This window comes from Vipera berus (genome assembly GCF_964194415.1).
Source record: "Vipera berus genome assembly, chromosome: Z".
NCBI lineage: Eukaryota > Metazoa > Chordata > Lepidosauria > Squamata > Viperidae > Vipera > Vipera berus.
In genome coordinates this window covers 42,208,578-42,234,346 of record NC_138205.1, presented here as the reverse complement: position 1 = coordinate 42,234,346, position 25,769 = coordinate 42,208,578, and the positions used below count along the sequence as shown (strand labels likewise).

At 37.6% G+C, this 25,769-nt stretch overlaps 3 protein-coding genes across 3 annotated transcripts in view; 1 reads left to right on the top strand and 2 right to left on the bottom strand.

The window, feature by feature from the left end:
- Positions 1 to 1,755, top strand: part of ATXN7L3 (ataxin 7 like 3) — a 34,903-nt gene extending 33,148 nt beyond the window's left edge. The window contains exon 14 of the mRNA XM_081343814.1: positions 421 to 1,755. Coding sequence (XP_081199940.1) covers positions 421 to 519 — 99 coding nt within the window. The 3' untranslated portion in view covers positions 520 to 1,755. The remainder of the gene's footprint in view (positions 1 to 420) is intronic.
- A 476-nt stretch (positions 1,756 to 2,231) lies between these two features.
- TMUB2 (transmembrane and ubiquitin like domain containing 2) lies at positions 2,232 to 9,411 on the bottom strand. Its single transcript, XM_081343047.1, has 3 exons — positions 9,351 to 9,411; positions 6,010 to 6,570; positions 2,232 to 4,974 (listed from the first exon to the last, which is right to left on the bottom strand). The coding sequence occupies exons 2-3, from the start codon at positions 6,555 to 6,557 to the stop codon at positions 4,623 to 4,625; spliced, it is 900 nt and encodes a 299-aa protein (XP_081199173.1). The 5' UTR covers positions 6,558 to 6,570; positions 9,351 to 9,411; the 3' UTR covers positions 2,232 to 4,622.
- A 1,318-nt stretch (positions 9,412 to 10,729) lies between these two features.
- ASB16 (ankyrin repeat and SOCS box containing 16) lies at positions 10,730 to 25,088 on the bottom strand. Its single transcript, XM_081345003.1, has 5 exons — positions 23,471 to 25,088; positions 21,300 to 21,567; positions 14,178 to 14,670; positions 13,503 to 13,616; positions 10,730 to 12,040 (listed from the first exon to the last, which is right to left on the bottom strand). The coding sequence occupies exons 1-5, from the start codon at positions 23,784 to 23,786 to the stop codon at positions 11,855 to 11,857; spliced, it is 1,377 nt and encodes a 458-aa protein (XP_081201129.1). The 5' UTR covers positions 23,787 to 25,088; the 3' UTR covers positions 10,730 to 11,854.
- Positions 25,089 to 25,769: the final 681 nt, after the last annotated feature.

Sequence of the window (25,769 nt, the reverse complement as noted above, 5' to 3'; positions counted from 1 at the left end):
TGCAGATGGGGCTTTGCTTGTTTGTGCGGACCAGTTGCTTGCATGCCACGGCCCAATACTGGTCCACGGACCGGTGGTTGGGGACCCCTGTTCTAAGGAATATTGCCTCTTTGCTTTTTTTATTGTACCCTTCCTGAATGTTTACATTGTGTAGAACAACTGTACAGAAGCCATGTAATCACTTCGAAATGTGTGCCCTCTTTTATTGCAAAAGCGTGCACATGAAAAAATATCATTTGTTGTATCTACTGATGCTAAAGCTTAGCTCTTTCCTTCCTAATGTGAGAATGTTTGTAGCTAATTTTCCATAGTAGCAGAAAATCCAGATTGCAAATAACAACTGCTTGAGGCTGTTGCCTGGATTGAGATGGCTGACAACTTTCTTTTGCTGCTTTTGCTTTTCCCTCTCTTTGTTCCTAGCAACTAAAAAAAATCCTTGCTCAAAAGATGGAGGAGAGAAACTCCATGTTTTCCACTGTTAAAATCCATAGCTCAATTCCAGCAGGGAAAGCTCTCTGAAAAATCCCCACTAACTGTCTTGAAGTGAAAAGCTTTCAGCACATGCACATTACAAGGAGAATCTTTAAAGGACCACCAAGTTCTTCCTTCCTCCCCAGAGTTCCACACGCTTTTCTGGTGCTGTTACATGCAGAGGCAAATTCTGTTTACCGTAGTGCTTATGTTAAGGCAATAGATGCTCGATCTGTTGCAGCTTCTGTGCTGGATTGGAGGATATGTGAATGGCCCAAATTGCTTCAGGTTAAAATAGCAGACATAGGAAGTCAACATTACTGAGGTTGGTCTTTTCTCACCATGATATCCTTGGGCAAAAGGTATGTTGCATAGGGAGTATTCTGGGACCAATACGGGCCTTCCTGAAAGATCTTGCTGGACATTGGTAGGAAACCTTGTTTTGTGGTGTTCTGTGTTAAACAAGGAAAACCTGTTTGCAAAAATCTTGATCTTGTTCCTTTATCTGATCACAATCTACAAAACATTACTTCTGCATTGCCTAGATTTCATATTTAGCAAATGTTTTTAAATACATGACTCAGTATTCTATGATAGCTATGTAAGTATGGATCAGACAGTTGCCTAATACCTCCTTGGAATGTAGCTGAATTATTTGGTTTTAATTGAATCTTTCCAAGGGAGGTGGGAAAAGTGGAAAATTTGTTGCTGTTCACTGCCTGATAACAAGTAGCTACATACTTAAATTATGTATCATCAAAATGTGGCTAACTTTTTACTATTGCAGCAATATAAAAATAACCAGTGTGAAAGAATAAGACAAGATCTTTGTTTGTTTCCCATGACTGCAACTCAAGCTTTTGGGATCATGTTTCAGGCAACTTTGGAAGTGTAGACTCTGGGTACTTTGAATATTAATTTAGCAAAAGGGAGAACAGAGGTCATTTTATATATGGCTCTGCATCTGCACCTGCACCCATTATTTTTTAAGGTAGGGCCTGTTTCACTTGAAAAAAAAACTGTATTCTATCATGAATGGATTAAGAGTTTTTTAATTTGTTGATGTATAAACTGCACCTATATAATATTTCTGAACATGTGCAAAAATCATTGAAGAAAGTACTGTACTGTGGTCTCTGATTTTTTTAAAAAATGTTTGTCTATATAATCTCAGCCTGTACAGGTAGCTAGATATTAAAAAAAAACCTATCAAATCTGTATTTTCTTCTTCCCATTCATGGATTGTGTAATGCTTGTGTAAATAAACTGTAACTCTGCTTGGTACTGATTAAGGTTATTTTTGGCTTTATATGCTTTGAGAGAAAGGGATTTTTCAAAATGTTTTGTAATACGTTACAGTGATAGACATGCTTTTTAAAAAATGCACTGTGGAATCTGGTCTTTCAAATAAACTAGAGTCACTGGTTGTTTTTGAAAGAAAACACTAATTATTCTACTCTAACTGCAGTACCTAAAGATACTCAGAAATACCCCCTTTCCCCCTTCTCTGGAGCCCTGTCCTTTTAAAGGTTGAAGATCATTTTTAGTCTCTATATTTGCTGCTAAAGCAGAAGTGTGACATGAATACAACAGTATGAATAGTTTGAAGATTCTATCTCAATTTATATAACATGCTAGACTACACTAGGAGGGGTAAAGGTGATTTTTGGTTCATTGTGTTGTGGGAACACTCATTGCCCTAATGTGTGATGCAACCCATCCCATTAAATTGCTTGCTTGCATATAACATGTTATTTGAAAACAGCAACTGCAGTTTTTTTAATCTTGGCTTGTGAATCCAGCCAATATGTTTGGATTGCACTTTGTACTTTTAACAAACAGACAAAATAGGTTAAACAAAACAATGCTCTACAAAATATGGGTTTTAGAATTCTGCAAATATTTTTTCCTTTCTCTGAAGTAAATTATAACACTGAACAAAGATTGGCTTACCCAAGCTAATCATTCAGTTTACAAAAATTTAACTTTACCTAATACAGAATTTGGATTTCAACAGACTGCCTTATTTGTATAAATACAGACATCTTATAAAAACACCCAATTTTTCTGCAGTTATTGCAGATCTTTTTGAAAGATTTCCTGATGAGAAAAAAACTGTTGTGTACACTTTACTATGATAGTCTTTATTTTCTACAACAGACTTGCAAGTATATCCAAACAAGTCATTTAGAAATATCTTACTTAGATGCCTATGAATAAGCATTAGCAAAATGGCCCCATCTAATTATTCAGATTATTTAGTTATTTACAGGTTTGCTTTTATTTTCCCTCTAGCCTTAAACTCAGAATATCTGCACAGAAAAAACAACTACCAGGAATATTTATACTTTTTGTTCTTTTTTACAAGTAGTACACATTTCAGACAACATATCAAGCAAAAATGTACTTAAAATTAGAGCTGTACAAATCCCTCAAGAGCACTTTTTAGCATACAGAAACATATATGGAGCACTTCTTTTCCAACAGCAATGTCATTTTTCTTGATTTAGACAACTTCTTTGGAAGCAGCCAGTTGTGTCCCTATTCATGTACATGCATAGCTACTAAGTCTGTGTGTGCATGCCCAGAAATGCATTCCTAAGTAGCTAGAAAGGTTAGAAAAAATGTGGCTGCTTTAATGACTTAACAAAAAAGAACTTTGTATACATTCTTATAAATTCCAAAGCATCTCTCAAAGGATCTGGCAAGCCTCAGGTCAAAACCAATTTTGTTAATCTGTTCTTAATGCCTTGATTTTAGAAGCTACAGCAACTGAAAGCATTACAGGGTAGCTTTGAGCAGCATTTAGATATTTTTGCTTGGCACTGGTGATTGGAAGTTTAAGTCTGCAATTTAACTTGAGCTTCTCTGTAACCATGATATCTAAAAACATAATATTCCTCTTGACCAATAAGATTTACAACTTTGGGGCTAATTAAATATTATCCAATCCTATCTTTAAAATAACATTGCTTACCAATAGAAACTCCTACTCAGTAATAATTGTGTTAGCTCAGACTTTGGGAATGTTGCAGTGAACTCCATGTCGGTAACCTGACTTTAACACTTTGATTACGGTAACTCCTATCTACAAGAAAATTCATTTGAAGTAATCATGCTTCAAAGAGAATAGAATCAGTGGAGTATAAAACTATAACTAGATTAACCTACATATGAATAACATTCAAAAATATTGATGACAGCAGACAGACCTTCTGCTTGACTGGGCAGGCACATGTCATCATATATCTTACCTACAAAAGGTAAACAAGCTGCCTAAACAGTTGATAGGAAGCTCTAAGTGTAGCTGTTATCTTGTCTCAAGCAAGCGCAGTGTGCACCAAATAGGCATCCAGTTTGCAATCTCAACTTGCTGTGCCTTACCCATCAACATGCATTCATATTTCTGGCAGGGACTGATTAAATCTGTAGCCCTGAGCTAAGGTACAGCTAGATATCTGCAGAACACATTTTGAAAATACCTGATTTTGAGATATTAATCTTATGTGAACTGCAGGAGACAGATATTCCATTTGTTCCACCCCATTGTAGATTCATTGGCATTCATGAAGAGCACTGGATCATTTAGCACTAGATAATTAGACACAGTGGAATTAATAAAAGAAATGTGAATCAAGATCATTCCTTCCATGTTTGTCTAAGAAGCAATATATTTAGGCAAACATTTAAGCTAAAAAACCCTCCTCCTCTATTGAGGGTTTCAAAAGATGTCCAAGAGATAGAAGTCAGGAATTGGATTTCAGGCCAATCATCAATAACTTTCTAATCGTAATTATGAAGAAAACTGGTGTGACCAGCCAAATTGTTCTTAAATGACATATATAATGGAAGAGAATTGTTTTAAGTGGAAACCAAATAATGGAAAATAGAGGAGCTGCTGATGCCTTACTCTTCTTCATGTGTCATATCTTCATCTTTTACTAATGGTTTCAAAAATATCCAGATATCCACAGAAAATGTATAAATAAGATTTTGTTTTCTTTTTTTCAAATGTAGAGCCTTTTTTCAATCTGTGTAGAATTCTGGGTAAGAGCATTTCTTGGTGCTGTAGGTTACTAACAAGTGAGCATGTCAGATAAAAAGCATTTTGGTTGAAAAAGTAGCTGAAACTTTTCTTCCCCCATAGCTGTTCACCGTCCATACATTCCAAAAACAAGAAAACTAAAAAATACAGTCACTCCAACCAAGGAAATGGTGGCAGGTGCTGTGAATAACTGGCGGTAGTTGATGCGGAAATACCAGATTACTGCCAGCATCAGCATAAAAATCGGAATCATCAAGTCACTCATGCTCAAAGTAATACCCCCAGCTTCTGATGGTGCTACCACAGTGTCAGGAATGGCAGAAACGGTCTGGGAGAGATGACAGTGGATTACACAATTGTCCAGTATATTGAGGGACTGCAGAGTCCGTGCCTGGTCTTGGAGCAGCTGACCCTGGTAGATAAATTTCATCTGACTTTCCTGGCCTGGGAAATATTTGCTTTAGAAAGAACATAGATAAATAAAAATGTTAGAAAAAATGTGATATCTCATATTCTAATAAACTGATGATCCTTTATAGGGAAATCAACATTTATTTTATCACAAAATAGTCAAGGTAGAATTTATTAATAAAGTGTTTTTATAACACTTTAATATACTTTACACATTTTAACTCACTCATGCAATAATGTCTATCGTGCTCAACATTCAACAATGCAACTTCTAAGCTTTTTTTCCCATTGTGACCATGGTTGTATAAATACAGGCAGTCCTCGACTTATAACTGTTCATTTAGTAACCAAAGTTACAATGGCAATGGAAAAAGTAACGTATGACCATTTTTCACACTTACAACCATTACAGCATCCCCGTGGTCATATAATTAAAATTTGGATGCTTGGCAACTGATTAATATTTATAACAGCTGCAGTTTCCCAGGTCATGTGAACTCCTTTTGTGACCTTCTGACAAGCACAATCAGTAGGGAAGCCAGATTCACTTAACAACCAGGTTATTAACTTAACAATTGCGGTGATTTACTTAACAACTGTGGCAAGAAAGATTGTAAAATGGGGCAAAAGTTACTTAACAAATTTCTCACTTGGCACCATAAATTTTGAACTCACTTGTGGTCATAAGTCGAGCACTGTATTGTGCTATACGTCAGAATAATCAGTTACTCTCAGGTTTAGGGAGTTTAGACATCCCCCATGATTCCAAAATGGAAGAAAAAGTATATGGTGATTGCTGAAGTGATCTCCATCCATTTACCAGCGGGGTTTGATTCCCTCCCACATTGTTTTAAGTTTCTTTTAAATATGTAGTATAAAGTGAAAAAAGTCTTAAAACTATTCTGAGGGTTCCAAAATCAAATCTTTTTGAAAGAGATGATCTACTGTATGATGACAAAACAATATACCATTTTGTTCTAATCTACTCTGGGATGATTTTTTTTAAAAAACCTATATAATTATATTTTTCAAACCAACAAAGACAGCACACCAAGCAAATATATGTTAATATTCAATAGTACCTCTTCAGAATGCCTATGGTATCTTCTGGCTTTACAATAGCCACTTCTTCTGTATCATTGAGGAATTTCAGACGCACTTTGATGAAGCCTGGGTTTGGCTCACTTTCCTCCATATTGGCTTCTGTTTGTGGAACTCCCTGGCTTTCCTGAGAAACTCCATCTATAAAAAAGGTCCTTTGTGGCACACCCTGAATGTCCAATAGACAGTCTAAAGCAGCATCAGAGCCACTGCCATTATCAACTTGCTCTACCATAAGACTGGTGCCAGAAGCAGAACCTTCATCTGCCTTTTCTTCAGTATCTTCTGTAGCATTCTGTGGCTCAGATTGTTCAGGAACAGAATTTCCCACATAGTTTTCAATGGGGTTCAGATGGATCACTGATGAATCTCCAGTAGCCACGACAGTTCCTAGAAGATGGTTGCTACCATCTGCAACATACGTAGAGAGCCAGGCCAGGACCAAGGCCATAATAAGGACCATTATACCAGCCACCACAGTCACTTCATCTCCCACACCTTCAATTAGAGTAACCTCAGGAGGCTCCATCTTTTGGCATCAGCTAAAAGGGGGAAAAAGAAAAAAGTTCTGTTTCAAAGGTTAGAAAGAATTTCAGAGAGCACTGCATTCAGATTGTAGTGCTATATCTTTACAGTTGAATCACAAACAAAAGGGCTATGAAAATTTAGCTATTTTTATCTATAAAAATGTGTCTAGCATGCTAAATTTGCTTTGACTTCTGTAAAGCTGAAAACAGTAGGAATTATAACTGATCACTAAGGCTCAGTGGGTTAGGGTGCTGAGCTTGTTGATCAGAAGGTCGGCAGTTTGACGGGTCAAATCCCGAGTGCTGCGTAACAGTGAGTGCCTGTTACTCGTCCCAGCTTCTGCCAACCTAGCAGTTTGAAAGCACGTAAAAATGCAAGTAGAAAAATAGGGACCACTACGGTGGGAAGGTAATAGCGCTCCGTGCGCCTTTGGCGTCTAGTCATGCTGGCCACATGACCAGGGAGTCGTCCTCGGACAAGCGCTGGCTCTTCGGCTTTGAAATGGAGATGAGCACTGGCCCCTAGAGTCGGGAACGACTGGCACGCATGTGCGGGGGAACCTTTACCTAAGGCTAACCAAGTTGCTGGTTGGTCCTAAATGCCCTATTCATGCAACTATTAAACAAGCTACAAAAATCTTTAAAATTCGCAGCCTTGAGTTACTTATATGTAGTAAAGGTGAATTAAAAAAATTAATAAACAGAAGTGAAGAATAAATAACTAAATCTGAAAGGCTAATTACTGTTTTTATAAAAAATATCTTTTTGGTGCACTTTACACTTAACAGATTACATATCAATAGCACTCTCCCCCCTCCGGTCTCCACTCAGCAGTGTGCATCCACCTGCAATACCCTCTACCTGGGATTTCAATATGGCGTAGCTGACATTTGAAAACCAATATAACTGATAGCTATTTCCCTTTATCATCTTTGTTATTGAAGTTACTCTAGCATTTACGCAACTATTAGCTTGCAGTGTTACATGTTCTGTCTGAAATACTATAAGATATGCTTTTTGTTATAGTCTTAAAGGCAGCAGACAGTACTACTTATAGGAAATCCTAAAGCCAACTCAATCTTCTAATATAGGTTAAAAAAAATCAGCATATGAGTAGACTGAGGACCTCTGACTTTTCCATATTCCAATTCTCAAGTCTAACACAACATGCCAATAATTAGGAATAAATGGTGATGGTTCAACATCTGGAAAATTATAGATTTCTCCTCTCCCAAACTAGTAAATACAGTAGATAAGGAAAATGCCTATGGATCACAGTAAATAGAAACCTGAGGTATGTATTTTGTTCACATCTGAAAGGAAATTTCAGACAGGATGACCCCTGACCTTCGGTCCTTCCACTGTGACCTGAAGACGTGGTTGTTCCAACAAGCGGGCCTGGACTGACTACAGTTTTAATTAGCTTTTTACTGGTTTTTAAATTGTCATATAATTATTGTATTTATTGTTTAATTCTTTTTTAAATTTTCTATTTTATGTTTTTAATTTTTATTGTTGTGCGCCGCCCTGAGTCCTTAGGGAGAAGGGCGGCATATAAATTTAATAAAATAAATAAATAAATAAATTATAACAATCAACATTCATGCTTTTTTAAACCCCTATCTTCAACATCATCCCCCCCCCACACACTACTTCCAAGGTGAGGTTAGCACTGACCCTATCCTTGGGAAATTGAAGAGCTCACAATATGACTTACTATACTCCATGGTATGTATTTTATTGTTTTTAAAGTTTATTTATCTTTTATTGTCCTTTTTATTTTTATGTCACCCAGAATCACATCTGTGAGATGGACAACTATATACATTTGAAAAATTTTATTTATTTATTTTTTTATTTTAATTCCATTTATATCCCGCCCTTCTCCGAAGACTCAGGGCGGCTTACAAGCTTAGCAGTAGCCTTCATTCTGTGTATATGCCTGCTTATTAGGGCTTTCATACACACCCCAAGCGGCATTATTACAAAGTCAGCTTAATTGCCCCCAACAATCTGGGTCCTCATTTTACCTACCTCGGAAGGATGGAAGGCTGAGTCAACCTTGAGCCTGGTGGGATGCGAATAAATATAAATTGACTGCAACATGTAAATATGTATAGTTGGGATATTTTTTTTCCAAAATAGAGGCTACTAAGAAACTAATTGACTGGATTTTTTTGCCTATACATTTTTCTTCACCAAGTGATTATTTTTAATATTATTAAGTTTTGTGGACAATAAAAATACAACCTAAAAAGAAAACTACAAAGAATAAAAGGATTTTTGGTTGATGTCTCATCTTATTCTGCCTGTTTAAGCATTTTTCTAAATCTATCCATTTTTTCTCCCACAAAAGGTCTGCGTTTCCATTCATTTCATTGCCAAATTCTAGAGGAAATCCCTCCTCCAGCAATGCTGCCTTTTAAAAACACAGTTCCCCATGTGTCACCCCCCCCCCCGCCCGGTCGCCCTTTCAATGAAGGAAGGCAATGAAATCCGGGCTGAGGGGCAATATCGCAGCGCAAGAAAAGGCCTACTTATAACATGGAAGGAAGGATCGATATCAGTTTAAAAACAGCGCGGCAGAGAACACAACAAAAGGGAGGAAAAGCTCCATTTTTATTTGGAAGAGAAGGGAATCCCATAAAGGGAGTCACTGGGGGAGCTCAGAGGTGGGGAGGGCTCTGAAATAGGACCAAACTATGCGGCTTTTCCATTAGCGGAAACAAGATTTTATTTTTTTAAGAGGTGCAAGAAAGGCTGAAGCGTTGGGGGCGCAGGAACCTGTCACTCACCTTCCTTCCTCAGAGTCTCTTCCTCCAGCTTCCCAAAGGGGATACGTCACCAACGACCGCTGTACGTAGTTACGCGGCGCCCGAGGATTGTTCGGCTGCAAAACTGGTTGCTATAGCAGTGGCTACAGAATAGGCCTATGATGCGATAAGCACGCGACGGGATCAGTTACGTTCTTTAATGATTAATTTTCCTATTTATAGTATATATTTATTCTTCGGAGAGAGTGAGACATCAGCATAAATGGCTTGCTACTTAAATTTAAAAAAATCCCATTTAATTCCCTTTTCCCAATAAGTCACAATAGAGCGAGTTTTATAATTTTCAGGCTGTGAAAACCAGGCTTGATCATTAGATGGCAGCAAAGCGATTTTTTTAACAACAACAAAAAAAAATCAGCTAACAAATTCTGAAGTCGTGTATGCTATTTTTCTTCTATAGAAAAGAGCCCATAAAGAGGTGGAAGTTCTTATTCAGGTTTCATTTCGTTTTGTTTTGACTTTTTAAAGGTCTTCACTTCTACGTGTGTCAAGATTGTGTTTTTCTTTTTGATATTTGTTTCTTAATACTTATTTTAATATAGCTATACTCTTTTACTAATCATTGTGATTAATATGCAGTTTTGCATCTTTCTTCAAACTCTTTAGAAACTGCACTGAAGAACTATTTCCTTCCAAAATCCATCAACTGTAAGCAAGGAAGCTAATTAGCAGCAGTGACCAGATAACTATATGCTGTGAATATCTCTCTCTTTCATCACAAAAGAGAAAAATATATAATTTTCTTCAGAAGGAAAGATACGCTCGATTTGATAAGATTGATGTGTTATCAAGTGATTGACTTTTTGATTTTCTCCATGAAATATTTATCTTACAACTCAAAATAAAAACAGCCGTCTATGTTCTATTGACACTCACAGGAAGGGTTTGTGTGTGTTGCATATTTCAATACACTTGAAATATTAAATTACCCAATAAGACCACTCAATAATCCATTTTTGTATATATTTTGACTTGTGGCTAGTTAGTTTCCAGACCCCTACACAAGGTTGCCATTAGCAGTCAGCAGAAAACTCCAGCTGAGGCATCCAGGTAAGATGTACCTAATTCATCCTCATCTACAACAGTATCTTTATCTAAAGACTTATTATAAAAGCAGAGACTAATGAAGTGCTGTCAGTTCCTTCAAGAATATTGCTAGTCTTACACCATCTTGTAGACTTCAATTACTCTTTTTGTTTTTGTTCTCTAAGGCAAATGTTTCATTATGAAGATGTTACCTAATCAGATAATGAAAACAAGCTCAGAGAGCACCAAGAACTTCACAGTTCAACCTGGTTCCACATATATTCTTTTATTGGCATAATAGGACAGTATTTTTATTTCAGATTCCAGCCCAAAGATTTAAAATCTTCATCTTGATGCTCATATAGTTTGCATCATTCTCTCAACATGTCCTCAGGATACTATTTCTTCCAAGGACAGCACGCCAGGGAATTGACCCCATTTAGTATTTCCAGCTTATATCTTGATAAAGATTTATGAATGAAGGCAGATATATGTGTTCCAGGATAATGTTGCAGGATCAAATCTGGGTTGGTCACCTGCACTTCAGAGGTTGTGTCTTCAGAGTTTTCTGATTCATGCTGGAGCCCATCTTCAGGCTAGAGAGAAGTCCCATGAGAGGATGGGGGCTCAAAAGCTTGGAAGACAAAGCCTCTGGTCCCAGTGACCGAGCCAGATTGGATCCTGCAAGATAGCAATTATAGATAGGACTACTCTCCCTATTGCCAATGTTTAATTTGTCACTGCCAAAGCAGCTAATGACTGTCCCACTCCATTCCACTTCATCCCCAAGAAGTTTACGGGTCACCAATAATTGTCACTACAATTAGTATCAGATTCTTAACTGAATATAAAAATATGCCAGTGATATTAATCTCTCTATCAATCTATCCTCAGCATATACATTCTTAAGTAAAGATTATAATCAAGGCCAACTGAACTAAATCAGGATCAATATTGACATATGTGAATACCCACTCTATTTAGATGGACAGAATATAGTACTTAGCTGATTAGTGAGAATCCTTCATGCCAAAGAGATAGGATAATAATATGCACACATGCTCATTGTGTAGATGGAACTTCAATGTGCAAGAAAATAATTTCCAGCCTGAATCGATCGGATATGCATGCCTCAGAGTATCTTAACAGGACTCACTCTTGTATTACAGTCAAAATTTCATATTTTTCAGCTTTTTCTTCTGGAACGAATTCTGATTTACACTGAAAGTGATACATCCAAGTCATATTTATCTTTAATTATTATACTTGCATAACATCCAAGAACAAGAATTGACATGGAGGTACAAGAATTATGTCTGTCAGCATAGCTAAAATGTTCGCTATTTGCAATTTAATCACCATTTTAGTGGCAATACTAGTATTTCATTACAGGATGATGGAATCATATTAAATTACTAATTGCTCTCTATTTTGCCATCTTATTTCAGATAACCCTTTAAAGGGAGAAGTAAATATTCATGCAAAGAAGAAGGCAGTTTCAATTGGGAGATGCCTTTATGGCAACGCATCCCTAACTGTCTCCGAATAGCACAACGAGCTAAATGTTGCAGTGGGCGAGGCTGATTCACCAGGAAAAGAGCTGAATCATAGAACACTTGATGCTCCTGTAAAGACATAAAGAAAAATTAAATGTGGGTTTTGTTCATATATGGTGCATCAATAGGAAAACATCAAGAGACAGACATGCTATACAGTAATTATAACAGTTCCCTTGTAAAGAAAAATTCTCATATTCTGCAACAGACTACACGCCCAATGGAGTAATCTTTAAATTTCTCTGGTTCATACACATATAATGTATGTTCCTAAATATTACATAAATTTCCAAATTCTAAACCATTTTCTCCAAATGTTCTAAGCTGTATCTATTATATTGTCTGTATCAGGACAGTCAAGAACTAAAATATATATCAATAGCTGTGCAGTTTCATCCACCGCTATTTTTCTAACATTTATTGCTTAGTCTTGACATAACTTCCAGATATGGTCTGTTTGATTGGTAAGCCAGTTTATGATATATCTGTTGCTGGTCTGATGTCATAGTTCCACCAGCCAACTAAGCTTAGATCTTTTTAGATTCTACTTTATATTTCAAGAGTATATATAATTTGTGAAATTTAATCCCTAACAGAACTGTCAAAACTATCATTAATAAGAAGTTCTAGACTTACCAATGTTTTTTACTGCATAGAAATGTCTCCCCCACCCTGCAAGATTTCTTCAGAGATAATCAGAACATACCATCATGTGATTCTTCATTTACACTACATCAGAGGTCCCCAACCTTTTGGGCACCAGAGACTGGTTCTGTGGAGAGAGTTTTTTCCGCGGACCAGAGGGGGCATGGTTTTGTATACTGCCTGCATCCTGTGGATGGGGCTTTCCTTGTTTGTGTGGACCAGTTGTTGGCGTGCCATGGCCCGGTACTGGTTCACGAACTGGGGGTTGGGGACCCCTGCACTACATGATCAAGTTATGTTCAGTGGTACACAAGAATATAATTTGATTGTTTAAAGGAGAATTAATCTTTTGAGAGCATACAGCTGACTTTCAAACAATGTGATAAGAGCCAGAATTAACAAGTAGTTTTGGAGTTTTAACAGGAACAGGAAAATTGTAGAGGGTGTAGATAATGGCCTTGAGAGATAGGAGAAAGAACCCTTAGTGAGTGAGTAGTCATGAATTCTAATACATGACTAGAACTCGATTACTAAGTGGTCAGATCGCAGTAAAAATTCAGGCAGGGTATGGTTACTTTAAAGGCTTTATAGGAACCAATTCTAGTATATACAATCCAATTGTAAAAACTAATTCTTGTAAAGATATGATTACTTGAATCTAAGCTATGAAGTCAGACTGACTACACGATTGTTTACTTCTCCTTTAGAAAAAAAGGAATAGTACCCAAAACACTGACAGGTTTCTCAGCTAGCATTTCCCTATCTTGCTCCATACATTGTAGTACAAGTCCAGATTTCACTCAGCAAGAGAAACCCTAAGGGCAACATAATGGTAGAAGAGTATGACATGCAAGTAATGGTGAACAATAAAAGTACTGTTACTTACTTGCCATATTTCAGTGGGCACAGATCCTACCCAGGAATCACATGACAGTATTCGGTCATAAGAATTCAAAATTATTTCCATAGATCGAGGTGATGATGCACAAAACTTTAGCATCTAAATGCAAAAGAATTAAGAGAGAGAAAAAAAGAATATTAAAAAGCATGAATATCTTGGAAGGAAAAAGCAATGTTTTCAAGTAAAAACCCTATATTCTCACAGCACCTATAGGAAGCACTATCTGAGAGAAACATTAAAAACAGCATTGTGTCAATTTTCATCTAGGAGATGGTTTCTATTTTTAAGGCTGGTGTGGACTTGGAAGAGAAAAAAATGGGCTTATAGGATTGCCCCTACCTTTACATAGAATGAAACATGTGCCTCTGATTGTTAAAGCTTTAGGTAGTGCTATCCATTCCTCTTAGATATCTAGTAGAATAGAGCCTGTTTGGCATCCTCTACCTTCTATATGTGAAATCAAAGGACCAAGTCTCTTGTCCTTGTCCAAGAAGGAAACTGCCCTGAGTTGGCCATACATTTTAAAAATTACAAATATTATTCCTTACCTATAGTATTATTGTGGTATAATATTATGCAATCCAAAACTAAGTCAACAGTTTCAAGAAATGGTCTCCCATAGCATCAAGAAATCATTAGAACTGAAGGCACCACTTTTACCTTAGGATTAATAGAGGCAGCACCATGGTTGAGCAACATGGCTATAACTTTTTCAGGCTCTTCATCCAGGTAATCTTCCACTGCTTGCAAAGCACAGTCCATAGGAGTATTGCCAGCACAATTACTAATATTGACTTCTGCCCCATGTTGTAGCAGAAGCTTAACAATACCAATGTGACAGTTGCTGCAGGCATTGTGCAGTGGAGTATGGTTCTTTCGGCCAGCAATCTGGACATTGGCCCCGCCATCCAGAAGTTGCTTTACCACTTGGTAGTAGCGTCCAGCCTCCTCAGGTCTATCTGCACTGGCACAAGCTGTGTTGATAGCTGTCTCTCCTTCCTGATTTCTATGAGTAACATTTGCTCCATAGCAAAGATAGAGTTTGACATGATCCTCTAGACCATGCCTGCTAGCCACATGCAATGGGGAAGCATGACCATCTCTTGATTTCTGGTTCACTAAAGCCCCATATTCCAGTAGTAGTTGAGCACATCTGAAAGGCACAGAGTTGCATTAAGGAAATTTGCAACTGCCCTACAGTCCATTGCTATTTAATCTTACATTTTATTGGCTTTAAAATATATTTTAAAATATTGCAGAAATAGATTCTGATGCCCATAGCTAAATGCCCCATTGTTAAGCACTCTTGCACTGCTTGTAATTACTTATGGCTTCATTCCACTATATCCAGTAACTCTCTTTACAGATCTGTTAAGCACAGCTTTCAATTACTTCTTTTATTATAAGGTAAACCATATAAAGGGACGCGGTGGCTCAGTGGGTTAGGACGCTGAGCTTGTCGATCGGAAGGTCGGCAGTTTGGCGGGTCGAATCCCGAGTGCCGCGTAACAGAGTGAGCGCCTGTTACTCGTCCCAGCTTCTGCCAACCTAGCAGTTCGAAAGCACGTAAAAATGCAAGTAGAAAAATAGGGACCACTACGGTGGGAAGGTAACAGCGTTCCGTGCGCCTTTGGCGTCTAGTCATGCTGGCCACATGACCACGGAGATGTCCTCGGACAAGCGCTGGCTCTTCGGCTTTGAAACGGAGATGAGCACCGGCCCCTAGAGTCGGAAACGACTAGCACGCATGTGCGGGGGAACCTTTACCTTTACCTTAAACCATATAAACAACTTTATCTTTCCTATAAGAAAAGTCAAAGGGGAAGTCGGCAGGAATTTGTTCCTGCTCCTGAGTTTCTTGGGAAAGATGGCAGGATGAAAACAACTCTGTGGACAAGCAGAGCCAACATTTGCAGCATTTATAAAGGAGCCAATGCCGATTGAGTCCTACAATCTTTTCTTGATCAAAGAGAGAGGCACAAATTGCCTACAGTTTCTCCTTATGGTTGTTCCTCTTCCTCATGATGAGAACCTCAGGACAGTGATCTCTTATGTAGGTGTGTGGAAACTGGGAAACAGAAGAATTTATCATTTTTGCTCCAATAGCTAACAAAGGCTTTCAAAGGATGCTAAATTTGTGCACTTCCCTTGCTAACTAGTAGCAAAGCTGAGAAGACAAGGTGACTGCTTAAATCCTAAATATAAGAATATGAAGATTTATTTTTCTAATGTTTAATAACTTAAACACCAAAAAGCAAGACAGGCTACTAAAGTTTAAAGGGCGCAAAAAATGTTGGGGCTTACTTGAATATTAGAACTTTGACATTTTATTTTAAAAATAAATGTGTCCTACATCATGATTTTGATTCAGTCATATCAGCTATGTTGTCTTCCTGAGAACAATTTGTTTCAAAAAATGTTACAGAACAAGTTATGCAGCAAAATTTACTCAAAAAAATATGAACAAGACTCTGAATAAGAATTTATTACAAGATATAGAGAAAAATGGATAAGGTTTTAAAATTAAGAAGGAAGTAAAAGTAATTCTAGAGAACACTTGGAATAATTTTGTTTCGAGGGAATTTAAAAGTGCTAAAGAAATTTCTAAAAGATCATCTGAATAAATTATTAAGAAAGACTGTACTATATAGAAGGAAAAAAGACTATAGTCAAGTTTATTCAATCAGGGTTAAAATGGGATATTTTATTGGATCTACTGATGTCTTAATTGGAAAAAAATTGGCATACTGGATATGCTTATATTTAATTAGATATAAAAGCCTTTTCCCCTATAATTCATGTAATACTAACTTTATAGTACTTAAATTGGCTTTGCAATTTTGTTTATTTAAAATAAGGAAGCTTGGAGAAGAGCAGCATGATGGCCTAGTGGTGAAGACACTCATCCCCGATTCAGAAGGTTGAGTTCAATCCTAGGTAGCAACAGCAAATTCCACATAGGCATCAGTAAAGTCATTTGGCCAATAAATTCTTAGTTCCATCCAGTCGCCCCAACTCTACCCCAAATTAAGAGATTATAGTGTCATAAAAAGAAGAAAAAGCTTGGAGAACTTTTTAAACAAATAATTTGTTACATTAAATTTTAATCTTTTGTTTATAATAGGACACTGGGAAACAACGTATTTGTAAAATGTGGATACACTTATACAGGTAGTCCTTGACTTATGACCACAATTTACTCCCAAATTTCTGCTGCTAAGCAAGAAAATTAAATGTTTTGTCCTCTTTTACAACCTTTCTTGCCACAACTGTTAAGTAAATCATTGCAGTTGTTAAATTGATAACATGGTTAACTGAATCTGATTTCCCCAATAAGTTTGCTTGTCAGAAGGTCGTAAAAGGTGATTACATGACTCTGGGACACTGTCATACGAGCAGTTGCCAAGTGTACAAATTTTGATCACATGACATGGATGGCAACTGTCCTTTTCTTTCAGTGCCATTGTAACTTTGAACAGTCACTAAATGAATGGCAGTAAGTTGAGAACTACCTGTAATTTAAAGCAGGGGTCCCCAACCCCCAGTCCGTGGAACGGCACTGGGCTGCATGCCAGAAACCGGTCCACACAAACAAGCCCCATCCACGGGATGCAGGCAGTACGTGAAACCACGCCCCCTCCAGTCTGCAGAAAAACTTCTCTCCACGGAACCAGTCCGGGACCTCTGGTTTAAAGGGAAGATATGGAATGCATGATACGTGAATAGGATTGGTTGTTTGAAATGTTGTTTGGAGCTTGTCTTCTGTAAAGAAATTACCCCTCTCTTGTTAAAGTTGGGTTTTCTTTTGTCTAGAGCAGGATGTTGGGACCATTGTATGCCTTTTTAAGTGGGATTTTGTTACAGTTGAGATGTAGAGTATTGAGTTGTATATATGTTAATGTTCCCCTTCATGGATTACTGCCTTGTCGTGGCGAAGGGGCTTGCGTAATTCAATGAAGCTATGAGCTATGCCGTGCAGGGCCACCCAAGACGGACAGGTCATAGCCGAGAGTTCTGACAAAACGTGATCCACTGGAGAAGGAAATGGCAACCCACTCCAGTATCTTTGCCATGAAAACCCTATGGACAGTACCAAAAGGCAAAACGATATGACGCTGGAAGATGAGCCCCTCAGGTCGGAAGGCGTCCAATATGCTACTGGGGAAGAGCAGAGGGCTAGTACTAGTAGCGCCAGAAAGAATGAAGCGACTGGGCCAAAGCCGAAAGGACGCTCAGCTGTGGATATGTCTGGTGGTGAAAGGAAAGTCCGATGCTGTAAAGATTTTTTCTCCATAGGAACCTGGAATGTAAGATCCATGAATCAAGGAAAGCTGGACGTGGTCAAACAAGAGATGACAAGACTAAACATTGACATCTTAGGTATCAGCGAACTAAAATGGACAGGAATGGGTGAATTTAATTCAGATGACCATCAGGTATACTACTGCGGGCAAGAATCCCTCAGAAGAAATGGAGTAGCCTTCATAGTCAATAAAAAAATAGGAAAAGCAATACTGGGATACAATCCTCAAAATGACAGAATGATCTCAGTTCGAATCCAAGGCAAACCATTCAATATCACAGTAGTCCAAGTCTATGCCCCAACCACCGGTGCTGAAGAGGATGAAATTGACCGGTTCTACGAAGCCCTACAGCACCTTATAGAACTAACACCAAAAAATGATGTCCTTATCATCATGGGGGATTGGAATGCTAAAGTAGGAAGCCAAAAGATAACTGGAATAACAGGCAAGTTTGGCCTTGGAGTACAAAATGAAGCAGGGCACAGGCTGATAGAATTTTGTCAAGAGAATACGATGGTCATAGCAAACACTCTTTTCCAACAACCCAAGAGACGGCTCTACACATGGACATCACCAGACGGTCAACACAGAAATCAGATTGACTATATGCTCTGCAGCCAAAGATGGAGAAGCTCTATACAGTCAGTAAAAACAAGACCAGGAGCTGACTGTGGCTCAGACCATGAGCTTCTTGTTGCAAAGTTTAGGCTTAAATTAAAGAAAGTAGGGAAAAGCGCTAGGCCAGTCAGGTATGAATTAAATCATATCCCTGTTGAATATACAGTAGAGGTGACAAATAGATTTAAGGAATTAGATCTGATAGACAGAGTGCCTGAAGAACTATGGACAGAGGTTCGTGACATTGTACAACAGGTAGCAACCAAAACCATCCCAAAGAAAAAGAAATGCAAGAAAGCAAAATGGCTGTCTGAGGAAGCTTTGCAAATAGCTGAGGAAAGGAGGGAAGCGAAAGGCAAGGGAGAAAAACATAGATATGCCCAATTGAATGCAGAATTCCAGAGAATAGCTAGAAGAGATAAGAATGCCTTCTTAAATGAACAATGCAAAGAAATAGAAGAAAACAATAGAATAGGGAGGACCAGAGATCTTTTCAAGAAAATTGGAGAGATGAAGGGAACGTTTAATGCAAAAATGGGCATGATAAAGGACCAAAATGGCAGGGACCTAACAGAGGCAGAAGAGATTAAGAAGAGGTGGCAAAATTACACAGAAGAACTATACAAGAATGAGCTTAACGTCCCTGATAATCACAATGAGGTGGTCACTGACCTCGAGCCAGACATCCTAGAATGTGAAGTGAAGTGGGCCTTAGAAAAGCTGAGCAACAACAAAGCTAGTGGAGGTGACAGTATTCCAGCTGAGCTATTCAAAATCTTAAAAGACAGTGCAGTAAAAGTGCTACACTCAATTTGCCAGCAAATTTGGAAAACTCAACAGTGGCCACAGGATTGGAAAAGATCAGTTTACATTCCAATTCCAAAGAAAGGCAGTGCCAAAGAATGTTCAAACTATCGCACCATTGCACTCATTTCTCATGCTAGTAAAGTCATGCTTAAAATCCTACAAGCTAGACTTCAGCAGTATGTGGATCGAGAACTACCAGAAGTACAGGCAGGATTTCGAAGAGGCAGAGGAACTAGAGATCAAATTGCCAACATACGCTGGATCATGGAGAAAGCTAGGGAGTTCCAGAAAAACATCTACTTCTGCTTCATTGACTATGCTAAAGCCTTTGATTGTGTGGATCATAACAAACTGTGGCAAGTTCTTAAAGAGATGGGAGTACCAGACCATCTTATTTGTCTCTTGAGAAACCTATATGCGGGTCAAGAAGCAACAGTGAGAACTGGACACGGAACCACTGATTGGTTCAAAATTGGGAAAGGAGTCCGGCAAGGCTGTATACTGTCGCCCTGCCTATTTAACTTATATGCAGAGCACATCATGAGAAAGGCAGGGCTAGATGAATCAAAAGTTGGAATTAAGATTGCCGGAAGAAATATCAACAACCTAAGATACGCAGATGATACCACTCTAATGGCAGAAAGTGAAGAAGAACTAAAGAGCCTCTTGTTGCAGGTGAAGGAGAGTGCAAAAGTTGGGTTGAAACTTAACATTAAGAAAACCAAGATCATGGCATCTGGCCCTCTCAATTCCTGGCAAATAGATGGGGAAGAAATGGAAGTAGTGACAGATTTTATTTTCCTGGGCTCCAAGATCACTGCAGATGGGGACTGTAGCCAAGAAATTAAAAGACGCTTGCTCCTGGAGAGGAAAGCCATGGCAAATCTAGACAGCACACTAAAAAGCAGAGACATCACCCTGTCAACAAAAGTGCGTATAGTCAAGGCTATGGTCTTCCCAGTTGCAATGTATGGCAGTGAAAGTTGGACCATAAGAAAGGCTGAGCGCCAAAGAATTGAGGCCTTTGAACTATGGTGCTGGAGAAGACTCCTGCGAGTCCCTTGGACTGCAAGGCGATCAAACCGGTCAGTCCTAGAGGAGATCAATCCTGACTGCTCTTTAGAAGGCCAGATCCTGAAGCTAAAACTCAAATACTTTGGCCACCTAATGAGAAGGAAGGACTCACTGGAGAAGAGCCTAATGCTGGGAAAGATCGAGGGCAATAGAAGAAGGGGACGACAGAGAATGAGGTGGCTGGATGGAGTCACTGAAGCAGTAGGCGTGAGCTTAAATGGACTCCAGAAGATGGTAGAGGACAGGAAGGCCTGGAGGAATGTTGTCCATAGGGTCGCGATGGGTCGGACACGACTTCGCAGCTAACAACAACAACAATATGTTAATGTTAAAATCTTAAATGCTGTTCAGATGTTTTGCTGGTAATTGGATTGAAGAAGACATTACTTATTTGATTTGCTTATTGTTAAAACAGATTATGGGATTAATTTATATTTATTAGATAACAGGAGGTGAAGAGATCATGGAATTGTTTATATTTGCCATGATGATGGTGTGAAGTCCCATTTTTGAGGTTTCTTTTTATCCTTTTTTCTTGCATTTTCCCTTTTTTTCTATTCTAGTTATTAAAAACTTTTCATAAAATTATTTTTTGAAAAGGAAGTTGCGCCACTCCTTTTGCTTTTCTACACACCTGCAGTTATTCTGTTTCTCGGTTTAGATAAGGAAATATCTCTCAAACAATGGGTCATGAATTGTGTAGTTCAGGTAATAAAATCTAAAAGATTTCTATATGCCCTTCTATCACATTGAACTCACAGAAGATTTCCATAGGAATAGTCTGCCTTCAAAAAGTAACCAATGTGCAGCTTCTTACATATCTTGCCCCAAAAGAGTAATTTAATATCAAAGAATAATTCTTGCACTTGGAGAACCTTCTTTGCTATTTTACAAAATATGTGACTACTTTCCTATTAGCCTGTCTTTAATCTTCCTTTAAGCCATCACACCCATAATTCTTTCAACTTCCCAGACATACGGCAAAGTTTCCTGAGTGGTGCACAAATGCAATGGGGCCAGCCCCTCCTCTGAAAGAATATTAGCATTAGCACCATAGCGTAAGAGCAGACGGGTGCATTCTTCATGGTGGTTGGCACAGCTATCATGCAAAGCAGCTTTCCCACCAATAACTTCATTGACCTCTGCCCCTTTCAAGAGCAGATGTTTCACACAGTCTTGATAGCCCCTGGCAGCTGTGATTCGCAATGGAGAAGTGTGCTTCTTTTGAGCAGTCAACACCCACAACCCTGTAAAACCAACAAAGACAAATATAATTGATTGGGCAAAAGTTTCATGTATCTAAACATGGAAAAATATATTATCAGAATATAGGCTTCAGTTAAGTCAAGTCAAGTAAGTTTATTACAGCCAAAGATCGGAGACCAGAACAAGTTAAAAACACTCAAAGAGTATCCAGTTAAAAATTTTAGAATAAAATAATAAATAACAGATAAAATCTATATTAAAATTACAATTTGGCATCCAGTCTGTCAGTTACATATGAACAAAACATAGCATGACCTAACTAGCCGTATAATATCAATCCTTGAACTGTGAGGCCCATAGTCATTAAATACTAAAATGCAAAAAAGTAGTAATGCAAAAGGGTTTACTGCCTTAGTTGTGTAAAGTAGCTACGGTGGTTTAATCATGTGCTTGTTATCCGATAACGTTGGCTGGCATTAAACTGAGGACACTTTTTCCCTGTAGCACATTCATTACTGCTAACTTTGTTGATGGGCACCAGCTGAAGTGTGCTTTACATATAAGTTGTTGTTTATTCAGAATTCATTTATTTTATAACATATATGGAGAACTTTCAGAAAGATGGAATATAAATTAAGGGACAACAAAGCTACGATAATAAAACTAAATATTCATAATTCTCAGACCACAAAATGGCTTCCCTAGAAGTTTACACATTAATACAAATAACTCAAACATGTTTATTCGTGGATTTCCAAGAAGTATTAGTGCCTCAAATACTAAACATATAAAAGCTGGTTTATGTGGAAGTTTGCCCTGACTCAATTTTATTATACAGTTTGAGGAAATACTATGCTGTTTTAGGCTTAACCTGAGCACTAGAATGAAATACAGGGGAAGAATAAAAGATGCAAAACATAAAAACAACTACAGCCTTCTACAATCTCTTGCATCAACGGTACATTTCCTTGCACAGTTTTTTTTAAAGAGGATGATACATGGCAGTGTGGGGAGAAGAGAAAAAAGAAATGTATTATATTTAAAATGTTCTGCTTTTCACCCAATTCCTGAAGATTATAGTTTGGTGACAAGTCATTAGTGAAATAACTTCAAAATATAATCAAAACAGGTACAGGGTTAGGGATAAACTTAGGTCTTGCTTCAGAAATAGAAACTAAAGACTCTAGTCCCCAAATAGAGCTTGAAAACTATTGCTATAAAAGAATACATTAAAGAAATCTAAATCTAAAGAAGAATAACAACAACAACTAAGAGCAACATATTAAATTTATATACTACCCATCTCCCAGCGAGTCTGGGTGGTCAATTCTAGGAAACCTTAACTGTTACTATTAATTCGGTCTTAGAATATCTATGTTGTAATGATGTTTATAACTTATATCACTTTACATACAATTCTAATTTCATCAGTTTTACTTTCATATCAGTGTTTCGGATAAGAATGAAAATAGATGCTGTGAATAACTTATTTTTCTCTATTTTTATTGCAAAGTTTAACAGATAATTATAATTCAAGCAAAGCTTATACTACTTATTGAAAAGATAACAGTATTGTATTCTTTCCTTCCCTTTCTTTCCTTCCTTTTACAATAATGAAAATATTTTTTAAAAAAAAGGAATGACCAAAAACATGTGAAGTTTAGACATGGAAGTGGATGACTGAACACATAAATAAGGCAGGGTAGTAGTAGGATAAAAGGCTCTCCGGGAAATAAACTTGTCTGTGCCTCTACTTTACTCAAAGCTTCTTTTTTTTTTAGCTAAAAGAAATAATCAACACAGACTCCTTCATTTCTTATGGAATTAAACTTCATATATTAGAAGCCTTTGTTTCACAATACAAACAGTGAATGTTTGTTTAAAACCTGAAGAAAAATGACCAACCCTACTTCTTTTCTTTCTGCAAGAGATAACACACCTTACCCTGATCAGCTGACCACTCTAGCTCTTCCACCTGGGTCTCCACAATCAAGTTGGAAGTGATTTTATCTTTAAAAATGCTTTGGATCCTGGGCAAGTCTCCTGCGTAAAGGGCATTGTGAAGAGCAGGATCCCGACAGTATTCAAGATGCCTGGTAGGCTTGGGGAGAGAAAGGAGGCTCCTGGCACCTGGATGATACCTCTGGCTGGCCAACTGGCGAGATGCAGCCCTCTGCCTTTCTTCCCACTCCAGCTTTTCTCGTTGCAGCCGCAAGGAGCGCAGAGTGGAAGAGGTGAATACAAAAGTTTCCTTTGACATTCTTCTAAGTAAGAAAGGAATTCAGCGTTTTCTACACAGTAGCCAACTCAACAACCCCAAATCATTTAGGAAAACAGCTATTACTTCCAATTTTTAAAAGCTACTGTTATGACAAGGTCTCACTGACAAGCACATCTGCGTACTTATTACCCAGGGTTATAAATAGAATTGAGTGGTCATCATAGAAGCAGTGTCATCTTTCTTTTTAGAACTGAGCAAAAAAAGGAACACCAGTTCTTAAGTTCAGTTAGAAAATCAGTAATAAATCAACTTTTATGCCACCTAATAACAAAACTATAATGAAAAATATAACAGATGATTAAAAACTAGAGCAAATATTTGAATCTAAACAAAATTGCAAGTCTTCTGTAGATAGCCATAGATGCACATAAAGGCATAACATAGTAGAAAATGTTTCCAGAAGAAAATGCAGATGAGCCGAATGAAGCAAATGAAGAACAAGGCAGTAAAGTATATTGGGTCTCTTCCAGGTATAGGTAATATTTTTCAATATGGTCCTTTAAAGAATTTTTTTCCCCTCATTCTGGTGCACTTGAAGACCATGATTCAAAATAGCAACTCTTTTCTCAAATAATAAGAATTCAGCCTGGAGCACATCTATTAATAATATCTCAAGATAACATGACAGTTTCTCCACAACTCAAGAATGGTAAAAGAAATGTGCACACATAAGAATGAGCTACAGAGCAATACTATTGAAGTTCTACATATGGGCTAGCCGCTAGTGAAACAGCCTTCCATGACAGTCAGATTTTGCCATTTACTAAGAGCAATCTTTGCATGAAAATTGAGAACAAAGGGTCTTTCATACATAAAAATATGCTACTGCATTGCCCAATATCTCTTTCTCTATGTGATCAACTTTTTAAAGAAATTATAATTTTGAAACTAATTAAGAATGCCAAATGGGCGAATGCATCTGTACTTCAACTATCATATTTGCCTTCTATGACAACCATCTGAGGGTAAATTATTTTTGTAGATTGAAATCATATGAAAGGGTGCTGCTATTCTTCTGCATTTCAACAATTATGCTGTCTTGTTGATTTTCTGTATACTGTATTTTCATCCACCCAGTGTTCTTCTCTGCACCTCACTGCACCAAATAGTTTCATAAATATATAATCTATGCTTTGTTCAGAGAGCAGTATCTAGAAGATTATTCTCACTGGAGCATCTCAAAAAATTGCATGTTGAAGAACCATTGCAAACACACTCTATTTATGTACATAATTCATCTGGCAGACAGATACACTGGCCCTTAAAAAACATCTGCCAAGTAGGTTTACATAATTTAATATACATAGAATTTATCAGGAATGTTTAGCCAACCCATTTGGCATTGCCAATATTTTGCACAAGCTGACTCAAATTCTTTTTTGAATGAGTGCATGAAATTTGACCTCTGCCTTAACATTTAGAGCCAAAATCCTTTTCCATCTATATGCTACTATATAATAATAAACTCTTCACTTTTTATTACGTATCTTTTTTTCTAACTTTCCAAAAGCTAAAATGAGAATTGAGTTTATTCAGTTCAGTTATAATACCCAAGAGTTTATGTATCTAGAGGCCCTCACATGAATCTCTTTGTACGAAATAAGACTTTTTTGTGTTTGAACATGCAATAAATATACGGAACTAAAAAAAATGGAATTGTGGTATGTATGTGCAAAAATGTTACAATTTTCACCACATCTTGGGTTCAAGTGGTATGAAGTTACATAACAAAAAAAAACTGTTTCCAGAATGTTTTGAAAAAGCTCTATATGCACATTATTAAAAGGGAGTAGGCAATGGCTGAGCCAATTTGATGTTATGGTTAAGGCATTGGCCTAGAAACCAAGAAATTGTGAGCTCTAGTTTCACGTTAGGTATAAAAGCCAAATTGACTTTGGACTAGTCACTATTTCTCAGCCCAACCAAACTCACAGGTTTTTGTGAGGAAAATAGAAGAAATAT